The sequence below is a fragment of the Pleurodeles waltl genome, chromosome 5 (genome assembly GCF_031143425.1).
Source record: "Pleurodeles waltl isolate 20211129_DDA chromosome 5, aPleWal1.hap1.20221129, whole genome shotgun sequence".
Taxonomy (NCBI): domain Eukaryota; kingdom Metazoa; phylum Chordata; class Amphibia; order Caudata; family Salamandridae; genus Pleurodeles; species Pleurodeles waltl.
Genome location: NC_090444.1, coordinates 1,374,929,085 through 1,374,941,387, shown reverse-complemented (window position 1 = coordinate 1,374,941,387; position 12,303 = coordinate 1,374,929,085). Strand labels below are relative to the sequence as shown.

The following is a 12,303-nucleotide window of genomic DNA, read 5'->3' as shown; positions in this document are numbered from 1 at the left end:
CACTTGCAATAACAACAGTCAGTCAGTGATACACACTCGAACAACACAGGTATTATTTATTAACACACAGGCACTAAAGTGAGTTTGGTATATCTACTAACCAGAGATATGCACACACAAAATATACCCAAAAACAAGTAGTTAAAAGCATAAAATAACATGGGCCCCTTAAGAGGGGGCCAAACCATATGCTAAAAAATGGGTTAAGAACTGTACAAAGAGACAAGACTAATACTCAAGTATCTTAAGGACTGGGGAAGTAGCAGAGTTTCCCAGAGGTGTTACTTAGCGTTGGTGTCCATAGGATAACATGGGATAGTCACGGTTGGAAAAAGGTTGCAAAAGGATTCTTCCAAGAGGACCCCGAGGAAACCTGTTGCACCAAGAAGGGTCAAAAATGCCCCCACCCATAGATACCCAGAGAAGTGGAGTACCTACACCAGGGAGCCTAGGAGCACATGGCTGAAGTTGTGACGAAACCTCCTGTTCAAGTCAATGGGGACCTTGGCAGTCCAGCTGCTGCAGTGACCTGCGGACCAGGTCAGTGGAATCCAGGCAAGGATTCTGGACAAGGAGTAACTGTGGAACGAGGGGACAGAGTTCAAACCACCCAGAGTCAGCCAGGGGATGCACAAGGGCAATGCCCACCCTTTTTGTGGGTACGTCTCTGTTGGGCGGTTGTTGTGAAGAGGCAACTGCAGCGTTCAGGCGTTGGAGACGAATCCCAGGAGTCGTACACAAGCTGTCCCATGCCGGTCATCGAATTACAGAGGTGTCAGTGACCAGCAGGGCCATCAACAAGCCATAGCAAATGTAAGAAGAAGGATGCACAAAGAGTTGCAGTAGATGGGACCAGCAAAGTCCAAAGGACTCAATCTTCACTGGTAATTCAGGGCCAGCCCTCAGGAGTGAGGAGAGACAGCACTAATCAATGGAGACCCAGGAGGGCCTTCAGTCAGCAGGCACAGGGAGTCGCAAGGAGGCCTCAGCAGCACAAAGAAGATGGATGCCCAAGCTACAGGAGTTGCAAAGAGGAAGTCCGTCTTTGAGCTGCGTAACGCTTGAGGCTGGAGCTTCTTGGAGCTCGGAGGCTTTTGGACTGAAAAGCCAACAAGCCTTGGTAATGAAAAATAGACAGTGCTCAGGGGCTCTGTTCCAGCAGCTCCAGTTTCCCAGTTGCAAGGACGACAGGTCACATCTCTGGAGAGCCACTGAACCACCACATGTGCTGCAGAGCCTGGACGAGTCAGAGGGACAGCAAGATCTACAAACCTGACATTGAGGTACATGCGGTTGCAGGGGAGTGACTCCTTCACTCCAAGGGAGTTCCTTCTGGATGTCCTTAATGCAGGCAGAATCCTTCTGCCTCTGGAGGGTGCACTGCTGTGGAAGTTGCAGAGTCCTTGCAATGCTTGGGGACAAAGTGGCAGTAGGAGCCCTCCTATGAATTGCAGTTTTATCTTGGTTCCAGTGTCCCCCATGTAAGTCCCTAGTATAAGGTACCCAGGGCATTGGTACACCCGTGGTACACCATGGGCTGCAGCATGTATTGTGCCACCCATGGGAGCTCATGCAAATTGTGTCTGCATGCCTGCCATTGCATCTCCCAGTTCTGCCTATGCAGCCTTATGAGGTCTAGCTGCTAGTCTACACTGCTGTTGAGCCCAGACACTGTTCAGCCCCCCTGCTGGGGAGCCAGGCTCAGGCCAGAAGAGCAGAACAAAGGTTTTCCTGCAAGGGAGAGATGTGACTACCTTCCCCTGTGTATTAGGTGTCTAAGAGATGGGGTGGTGTGGCCTCTGAGTGCCACCAGACTGCTTTTAAGGGCACATTTGGAGCCCTCCTTGCATAATCTGGTTTGCACCAGTTCAGGAACCCCTGGTTCCCACTCTGGTGCAAAACTACACAAAGGACAGAGGAGCGACCACCCTGCTATCCAGCTCTGTAAGGAAATGCCTTCTTGGCATGGTTACCCCTGACTTTTTCTCTTTGCTGATGCTAAGTTATGATTTGAAAGTGTACTGGGACCCTGCTAACCAGGCCCCAGCACCAGTGTTCTTTCCCTAAACTGTACCTTTGTCTCTACAACTGGCACAACCCTGGCACCCAGGTAAGTCCCTTGTAACTGGTACCCCCCGGTACCGAGGGCCCTGATGCCAGGGAAGGTCTCTAAGGGCTGCAGCATGTCTTATGCCACCCTAGGGACCCCTCACTCAGCACATGCACACTGCTTCACAGCTTGTATGTGCTGGTCGGGAGAAAAAGACTAAGTCGACATGGCACTCCCCTCAGAGTGCCATGCCAACCTCACACTGCCTGTGGCATAGGTAAGTCATCCCTCTAGCAGGCCTTACAGCCCTAGGCAGGGTGCACTATACCACAGGTGAGGGCATAGGTGCATGAGCACTATGCCCCTACAGTATCAAAGCAAAACCTTAGATATTGTAAGTGCAGGGAAGGCATAAGAGTATATGGTCTGGGAGTCTGTCAAACACGAACTTCACAGCACCATAATGGCTACACTGAAAACTGGGAAGTTTGGTATCAAACTTCTCAGCACAATAAATGCACACTGATGCCAGTGTGCACTTTATTGTAAAATACACCCAAAGGGCATCTTAGAGATGCCTCCTGAAAACTTACCCGACTTCCAGTGTGGGCTGACTAGTTTTTGCCAGCCTGCCACACACCAGACATTTTGCTGGCCACACGGGGAGAGTGCCTTAGTCACTCTGTGGCCAGGAACAAAGCCTGTACTGGGTGGAGGTGCTTCTCACCTCCCCCTGCAGGAACTGTAACACCTGGCGGTGAGCCTCAAAGGCTCACCCCATTTGTTATAGCGCCACAGGGCATCCCAGCTAGTGGAGATGCCCTCCCCTCCGGCCACTGCCCCCACTTTTGGCGGCAAGGCTGGAGGAGATAATGAGGAAAACATGGAGGTGTCACTCCCCAGTCAGGACAGCCCCTAAGGTGTCCTGAGCTGAGGTGACTCTTACTTTTAGAAATCCTCCATCTTGTGGATGGAGGATTCCCCCAATAGGATTAGGGATGTGCCCCCCTCCCCACAAGGAGGAGGCACAAAGAGGGTGTAGCCACCCTCAGGGCCAGCAGCCATTGGCTACTGCCCTCCCAGACCTAAACACCCCCCTAAATTCAGTATTTAGGGGCTCCCAGAACCAAAGAAGACAGATTCCTGCAACCTAAAGAAGAAGGACTGCTGACCTGAAGCCCTGCAGTGAAGACGGAGATGACAACTGATTTGGCCCCAGCCCCACCGGCCTGTCACCCTACTTCGATGAAAGCTGCAACAGCGACGCATCCAACAGGGACCAGCAACCTCTGAAGCCTCAGAGGACTGCCCTGCATCTAAAGGACCAAGAAGCTCCAGAGAATAGCTGCCCTGTTAAAAAAAAACTGCAACTTTCTGCAACAAAGAAGCAACTTTAAAGACCCCACGTTTCCCGCCGGAAGCGTGAGACTTTCCACTCTGCACCGATGTCCCCGGCTCGACCTGCGGAAAACTAACACTACAGGGAGGACTCCCCGGCGACTGCGAGCCTGTGAGTAGCCAGAGTTGACCCCCCTGAACTCCCACAGCGACGCCTGCAGAGGAAATCCAGAAGGCTCACCCTGACCGCGACTGCTTGTAACAAGGGACCCGACGCCTGGAACCAACACTGCACCCCGCAGCCCACAGGACCTGAAGGAACAGAACTCCAGTGCAGGAGCAACCCCCAGGCGACCCTCTGCCTAGCCCAGGTGGTGGCTACCCCGAGGAGCACCCCCTGTGCCTGCCTGCATCGTTGAAGAGACCCCCAGGTCTCCCCATTAAATCCTATCTGAAACCCGACGCCTGTTTGCACTCTGCACCCAGCCGCCCCTGTGTCCCTGATGGTGTACTTTCTGTGCCTGCTTGTGTCCCCCTCGGTGCCCTACAAAACCCCCCTGGTCTGCCCTCTGAGGACGCAGGTACTTACCTGCTGGCAGACTGGAACCGGGGCACCCCTGTTTCCATTGAAGCCTGTGTGTTTTGGGCACCTCTTTGACCTCTGCACCTGACCGGCCCTGAGCTGCTGGTGTGGTAACTTTGGGGTTGTCTTGAACCCCCAACGGTGGGCTACCTTGGACCCAACTTTGAACCCTGTAAGTGTTTTACTTACCTGTGAACTTAACATTTACTTACCTCCCCCAGGAACTGTTGATTTTTGCACTGTGTCCACTTCGAAAATAGCTTATTGCCATTTTACGCAAAACTGTACATGCTATTGTGATTATTCAAAGTTCCTAGAATACCTGAGTGAAATACCGTTCATTTGAAGTATTACTTGCAAATCTTGAACCTGTGGTACCTGCACCAACTTGACACCTCCAAGGGTGCTGGACTCTGTACCCTTCCTTTGCAGGTCCTCCATGTCCAGAACCCATCCCTGGGTTCCACCGACCTCGTCCACAGGTCATGACAGCAGCTGGACAATCCAAGGCATCCACTGACTTCAGAGAGAAGCCCTTCTCCCCTCTGCATTTAGGTCCCCTGGAGTAGGTACTCCGTCTTCTCCATATCCTGCGGTGGGGGTCTTCTCCAACCTTCCTCTTGTCTGCTGGTTTCCTTGGGGTCCAGTGGGAAGGGTCCTGAATTCCACAAACACCACCCACTACTCTGTGTTAGCCTATGGGACAACTGGTTGGGTAACTATCTAGCAAATGGTTGCTGGGGACACTTAATGAACTTACCTCTGGTGTTTCTAACTGCCCCAGACCCTAGATAACTACCACACTTACCTTGGTTGGGGGGGGGTCACTGTTTCACATTTCACTTTTTTAGTATATGGTTTGCCACTCCCATAGGGCCTTGTGTATTTCTATGCGATTTCTGCTGGTTATTTTGTGTACATTTTGTGTAGATAGCTCCAAAAGGAGATATACCAATGTTAGTCTAGTAGTAGTGCTGTAATAAAGAATCTTTTATTTTTGCAACACTTGTGTGGTTCTTTACTGTGAGTGAGTTATTGTCTGACTACTGTGGTAATGCAAGTGCTTTACATTCCTCCTGGATAAGCTCAGCTGCTCGCCTCCGCTGCCACTAGAAAGCCTTTACTATATGGACTCCATATACTATCACTAAGGGTTGCCTGGACTCTGTATAGGGTGCCCAACCGTAGGTGTATACCATAGACTGAGCAAGCCTCCTACACTGGGGTCCTGGTTAGCAGGATCCCAGTTCACTACAGTCAAAACACACTGACACCAGGCAAAAAGTGGGGCAACCATATCAGAAAGATCCTACTTTCCTACACCCAGGATCTTGGCCGCACTCCTTACCAGCATGGAGTAGGATGCTTCCACCTCCGTAGCCAAAGTAGGGGGGAGAAAGCATGCCAGTGTCAGACCACTAGCTTCACCCAGGTCCATCTGCCAGTCCATTGGATTTTCAAGCTGGTACTCCCAAGGATCCAGCAGCCCCTCCCAATCCTCACCATATCCCAATCCAAGGGAATAAGGGTCAGGATCCGACCTAGGAAGCAAGGATACTGCCTAAGTCTGAATTGGTGTTACACGAAGCAGGTTTGGCTCCGTGTTTGCGTCCACCCCATCCTCATTGCCGACTCCGACTGTAGGTAGGGGCAGCATCGGGAGCGCCGATGTCAGAACTGTCATCGGGGAAGGTAAAGATGGTTCGGATCCAGGAACAAATCCATGGATGCCCTCCGGAGCTGAGCCCGAAGCCGCCGGCGCGGAACCCGAGGGGGCTCCCGCTGACTGTGGGGCCCGAAGGCGCTCCAGCAGAGTTGGACTGCCTGAATATGAGGCGCATGGCCTCATAGAATTTGAGGAGTTGGGCAGGGGTTGTTCTGGCTACTGGAAACGGGTGTGGTGCAGAGCTGATCCACACGCAGGCTCCAAGGATGTAGGCCTAGAATGACAATACTCCTTTTCCATTATTGCATCGGCCGACTTATGGGGTGAAGTCAAAGAACGTTTGTTCTTCAACGACTTCTTGTGCCTTGACTTACCCAATCATCCCGAGAACTTGGGAGTGGGACGATGAAGAATGGATGCTCAGAAACCACTCTCTGGACTCTCCTCTCAACCGAGATCGGCAGTGATGTGGAACGGAGCGCAGGGCATCAAGTAGTTTTAGCACCCTCAAAGCTTTCGGATTCATGGCTTGGTACTGTGAGCACAACTTTGGGTCATTGTACCGCTTCAAAAAAACCACAAGGACACGAGGTGCGGATCCATCACGGACATCATCCAATGATCAGATTCCCAAGGCCTAAACCCGGTCTTGAGTGAAGACGTCTCAACACACCAGGAGTGAAACACTCAAAAATCGTTGACAAAACATTGAAAAAGATCAGTCAAAAAGTGACTGGAGGAAGCTCTTCTTGGATTCTGCGCTTGACAGAAAGAAAAGAACTGACGTCAACTGGAGGGGTGACTATATAGGTCCCGCAATGTCATATCTGGCGCGCACGATGCAGACGATGGACGCGGAGCCAACAGACATCACCTAACGGCACGCGGGGGTACTGCTTGAGAAAAATCTCCAGATCTAGACTGACATCTGGAGGAAGATCTAAGGTAAGCAATCTGCAACAAGAAGTCTCCATCAGATACCATTTCTACAATCTGTAACACTCATTGGTCCAAACTGACGGCCTTCCAGGCTTGTGAAAAGGAGGATAACCATCCCCTAAACGGCGCTCCAAGTTCCAACAAGAAGGAACCAGGGCTGCTTCCCTTCAGTGACTGGGGAGGAGGATGTGGAAGAGAGGGGAGGAAAAGGGAGGGGACAAACTCTTCTTTTGCCGCATCCCCAGTATTGTGTTCAGAGCAAGTTGGCCTGCTGTTGCTGCTGAGAAGGGTAGATGGTGTGGAAAGGTGGGAACCCACATCAGGGCGGCGGTGAGGGCACTTATGGCATTAGTGACATCACAATTACATTGCTTCCAGGGAAAAAGTAGAACAAACTTTCCCTACTGATGTGGAAAACTATTGAAAAGATTCTAGATTCATTTTGATGTCTTGGAAAATCAAAAAGTGAGTCATCTGCACATCGAAGTATCCGTCATAAATATAAAAATAGCACCTTGGAAATAGCTCAATCCATCAAGGTGGTGAAAAAATTAACAGAGACATGAGGTACACAGGTGAAGTATAGGGGTGAAGCAAAGTTGAAAGGCGAGGCAATTCGCATAGTGTCCACAAGGACTGACATACCTTGACAAATTACTACTGGATGAAGAGTTGCTCCTTTTCCTCCTCTTCCTGTGTTTGGGTGCAGAACTTCTTTTATGAAAGCTAAGTGCAGATTTATAATCTGCTAAAACAGAACTGATGCGCTCTTCGAAGAAAGCAGACAAACGCAAGCTCATGCTGTAGATCTAATGAAAATAACATAAATGTTATTCAAAAATGAAAAAATTATGTTAGATCAATACATCCTTTACAATTTTTAACATATTTTAACTCTGAAAGCACAACTTTCCTCTTAACAGTTTTTTGTAAAACACTGATGAAATATGAACAAAAGAATATAAGTAAAAGTCTTAGATTTTCTACCCTTGATCGTTTGCTTGGCGTGTAGGATTTGGAGTTGCTGAAAATGAGCCTCACATCCTTGCACAACTCCACTGGAGAGTCATAATTTCCTGCCTCCAGGGATCCTTTAACAGTGGCAAAGTCCATTGGTGTGTCAATGATGCTTGTGTAATCCTAGAAAAGAGATATTCACATACTATAAGCAATCAGAAACTTGAAATTATGCCAGTTTCCTTCAGTAACACCTTTTTTTGGTCTAACCACAGATTCTGTACTATAGAATACTCCTCACTCGTCAGACTGGATCCGGACATTCTTGAGCAATGCCTCTATCTGCTGCTAGGTGGCGCTGACGGCTCCACGTTGTACGTGCCAGATTTGACCTGTACAGTGCCTATAGAGGCGCCACCCCAGTATGTTGACATTAGTTTCTGTTGCAACTTTCCAAGGCTACAGATGCAGAGCCACTCCAGAATAATTGTGGCCAGATTGCAGAATCTAAAGATCTTTCATCAGGAGAGGAACAGTTCTCAGAGCAGGGAGGCGCGAAAGATGGTATGGAATCTGCAGTTTGTGTCTCTACCAGAAACAACATTACCCATGATAAGTCATCTGTTCTTCTGGAAGAGACTTCTTACTGCAGATTCATTACCTTAGAATAGATACCACAGCGAGAACCTCCATGGAGTAGGGGCTGCTAATTGACCTAAACATAAAAAGTTCTGGAGGACCAAACGGGCAAAATATCTGTCCCAACTGAGTTGGCTGTCCAGGCAATAGTGCTTTGTGAAGATGAGGAGTGATGTACATGTAGCCACTTGGCACATGTCAAGAACCAGTACTCCATGTGCCAATACAGTTGTAGGAAAGTACCCTCCTTTTAGACATGGTTACCCCTACTTTTTGCCTGCTGTCAGTGTGTTGACTATGTTAACTGGGATCCTGCTAACCAGGACCCCAGTGAGTGTGTTGGAGGCCATACCCAAACACTACATGGCAAAATCCAGACCATTCTGGATTGGACTTCCCCTGCCACCCAAACCCAGTCAGAGCCTTCCTAGGCCTGACAGGTTCATTAAGAACTATGGCTCCATTGTAGCCCCTCTAAATGACCTCCCCTCTAAAAGGATGCCCAAGAACGTTTTGAGGACACCTAGCTGCCAAAAAGCTTTTGATGACCTTAAACAGGCCATGTGCTCTGCTCCAATATTAAGAAGCTCTGAATACTCCAAGCAATTTATTGTGCAGACAGATGCTTCTGAGGTAGCGATATGGGCAGTACTGTCTTAACTACATTTAGACAGCCAGGATTAACCTGTAGATTTCATTAGCAGGAGGTTGACCCCCAGAGAAAAGCGTTGGTCAGCCATATAGTGAGGCCTTTGCTGCGGTCTGGGCTTTGACGAAGCTGAGGCCATACTTATTTGACACTCACTTCCTTGTTCAAACAGACCACAAGCCCCTCCTATAATTAAAACAGATGAAAGGTGAAAATCCCAAACTTTTGAGGTAGTCCATATCTCTACAGGGAATGGACTATACAGTCGAACATAGACGTGAGCGTAACCACTCCAATGCAGATGGACTCTCCAGATATTTTCACTTAGACAATGAAGACTCAAATGGGCAAAGTTAGCCGTATTGTTCTTCGTTTGGGGGGTGGGGCTATGTAGGAAAGTACCCTCTTTTGGCATGATTAACCACACTTTTTGCCTGTCAGTGTGTTATGACTGTGTTCCATGGGTTCCTGCTAACCAGGACTTCAGCGATTGTGCTTTCTCTCCCCCTTAATTTTGTTGCTTAGGACTTAGCACACCCCACAATTGGCATACTGATGTCCCCATATGAGTCCCAAGTATATGCTACTTAGGTACCTAGGGCATTGAGACACCAGGGGTTCCCCATGGGCTGCAGCATGTATTTTGCCACCCATGGGAGCCCATGCAAAATGTGTCTGCATGCCTGCTATTGCAGCTTGCATGAAAATGTACATGCACCCTTTCACTACAGGTCACTGCACCAGGTCACCGTATGTCTCCCCTATGGCAGGCCCTCCTAGCCCAGTGGGCACGGTGCTGGTACCTGTATGTGAGGGCACCCCTCCATGAGCTGAGATGCCCCTACGATCTCCAGCTCCATTTCCCTGGACTTCGCAAGTGCGGGGAAACTATTTTACCCATGTACTGGTCAATACCTCTGTCCAGCTACATAACGGTAACTCCGAACCTGGGCATGTTTGGTATCAAAATTGTCTGAATCATACCCAATACCGTTGCCAGTATTGGTTGTATGATTCCAAGCACTCTTATGGCTTCTTAGAGGACCTCCAGCATTACTCCTATAAGTCTTCTGGGGTTTTCTGGGCAGCCCACGCTGCTGCCACCCCAAGGACAGGTTTGTGCCCTCCTGCTACTTGACCAGCTCAAACAGGAGAGAGCAGAACAAAGGATTTCCTTTGCGAGAGGGAGGTAACACCCTCTCCCTTTGAAAATAGGTGTTACATGGTTTGGGAGGGGTAGCCTCCCCAAGCCACCAGCATGCTTTGAAGGGCACATCTGGTTCCCTCCTTGCATAAACTATTTTGTACCAGTCCAAGGACTCCCAGTCCCTGCTGTGGTGCGTAACTGGACAATGGAAAGGGGAGTGACCACTCCCGTGTCCACAATCACCCTAGGGGTGGTGCCCAGAGCTCCTCCAGGTGGTGACTTGATTCTGCCATTTTGAAGCCAAGGTGGGTAGAGGCCCCTGGGAGCATCTGAGTGGCCAGATCAGGCAGGTGATGTCACAGCCCCCTCCTGATAGGTGGTCACCCAGCAAGGTGACCAATCCCCCTTCCTGAGCTATTTAGGGTTTCCCTCTTGGGTGGGTCTTCAGATTCGACGTGCAAGATTCCAGCAGGTCTCCTTTGCATTGTTTACTTCATCTTCTGGCCACTGGGACTGCAAATGGACCCTCCAGGAACCGGCAATCTGCAACTTCAACGACAACTCCGCTCTGCAACATGGTCTCTTGAGCTCCTTCCAGCAACTGCAAAATTTCCCCGGCTGTGCATCCTCTGAGGACAATGAGTCTTCAGCCTGCACAAGAAGAAAGAAGGAATTTCCTTAGGCGTGAAGGAGTCATTCCCTTGCATCCACAAGCACCAACTGCAGCGGCAACCGGCTGCCTGGATCCTTTCTTCTCCATACCTTCCTGGATCCTGCATCATAGATGGTGTTCTGGAGTGGTCACCTTGCTTTCTCCACCAGCTGTCCAACTATACCCCCTTGCCTCTCCTTGCAGGGCAGTACCCCTTTGCGCCACAACTCTTGCAGCTACCAAGGCTTGTTTGTTCCTCTTCCAAGGGATCTTCAGGCTCCGTGTAGCCCCAGCCTCCAGCGCTCTTCCCTTCAAAAGCACATTCTCCTGCCTGTTGCTTCAGCGATGTGTGACTCCTCTCCAGGCGTGCTGAGTGGGCCTCACTGCAACTGTTGTGCCTGCTGCCTGTGGGGGCTGCCTCCTCTTCTTGTGACTATCCCAGCTGCTGAGGGTCACCTCAGACTCCCCTCCTTGGGTCAAGTCCCTTGGGCCTTGCTGTCCTCTTCAGTCTTGCAAAACCTTCTTCACTGACTCTTGCATTTATCAAGGCTTGTAGGTGTTTTTTCAGCACCACTGACTGAATCACAACCGCCGTCGTTGGACATCACTTGCATCACTTATGGAACTCCTCTTCTGCTCCTGTGCTGCACTGCCGACTTTCTTCATCCACTATCGACAAGGGTGGGTAGTGGCACCTGCAACAGCCGGACACTCCAACTCGAACTGGACTTGGTCCCCTTCTTTTGCAGGTCATCTTCTGTCAGAATCCACTTTTGCTTTCTTCCTGTCTTGACTGGATCTTGCACAGTCCAAATTTAACCTGTGGGTTGGTAACAAAACAAGTACTTACCTTTTCTATCCTGGTCATTGGTGGGCACTCTGGTACTTACGTTTTGGGGTTCCTAGTTCCTCCAGCTCCCCTTTACTGATTCCATGTACCTGGGTGGGGGACTGCCTTTCACATTCCACTTACTTAGTATAAGGTTTGGTCTCCATATAATCACAAAAGGTGTGGGGTAGTAGGAACAGGGGGTAAGACTGGGTTAGTCTTTAACCAGTGCCTGGTTACATTAGGTTGCTTTATAGGGGGTGCTGTGTTGACCTACAGGAGTAGCGGGGATTTTCCTTTACGGACTAGGTGGTCTCACACACATAATAGTGTCTTGCTTCATCATATGACCACCTAGCCCCACCTAAGTAAGATGATACTCCTGTAGGTCAACACAGCACCCCCTATAAAGCAACCTAATGTAGCCAGGCACTGGTTAAAGACTAACCCAGTCTTACCCCCTGTTCCTACTACCCCACACCTTTTGTGATTATATAGTTTCTCTTGGGAGGCGGTGTGGGTTAGCCTTGCTTCCCTTGCTCTCTTTCTGTGTATTTTTAAGGTTTGGTCTCCGTCTAGGGTCCACACTATTTCCTATAGTTTTAATATTTGCTATTGCTTTCTATCCTAATCACTGACTTCTAATGAGTATATAATAGTGTGTTTACTCACCTCCTAGTGAGGTATTATCTTTGCAGTGTTTTAGTATTTGTGTTACCATAATAAAGTAACTTTATTTTTGTTACACTGTGTGGTTCTGTCATGTTTATAAGTGCTGTGTGGCTGTAGTGGTATTGCACAAGCGTTGGATGTCTCCTAGATAAGTCTTGGCTGCTCATCCACAGCTACCTTGA

The 12,303-nt window shown here is 49.5% G+C and overlaps 1 protein-coding gene across 2 annotated transcripts in view; it reads right to left on the bottom strand.

The window, feature by feature from the left end:
- The window catches only part of PHIP (pleckstrin homology domain interacting protein), a 1,338,206-nt gene that overhangs the window by 210,675 nt on the left and 1,115,228 nt on the right, over positions 1-12,303 (bottom strand). For both annotated transcript variants that reach the window (XM_069235639.1, XM_069235640.1), the window contains 2 exons: positions 7,564-7,716; positions 7,222-7,385 (listed from right to left, as the gene is read on the bottom strand). In XM_069235639.1, the coding sequence (XP_069091740.1) occupies positions 7,222-7,385; positions 7,564-7,716 (317 nt within the window). The remainder of the gene's footprint in view (positions 1-7,221; positions 7,386-7,563; positions 7,717-12,303) is intronic.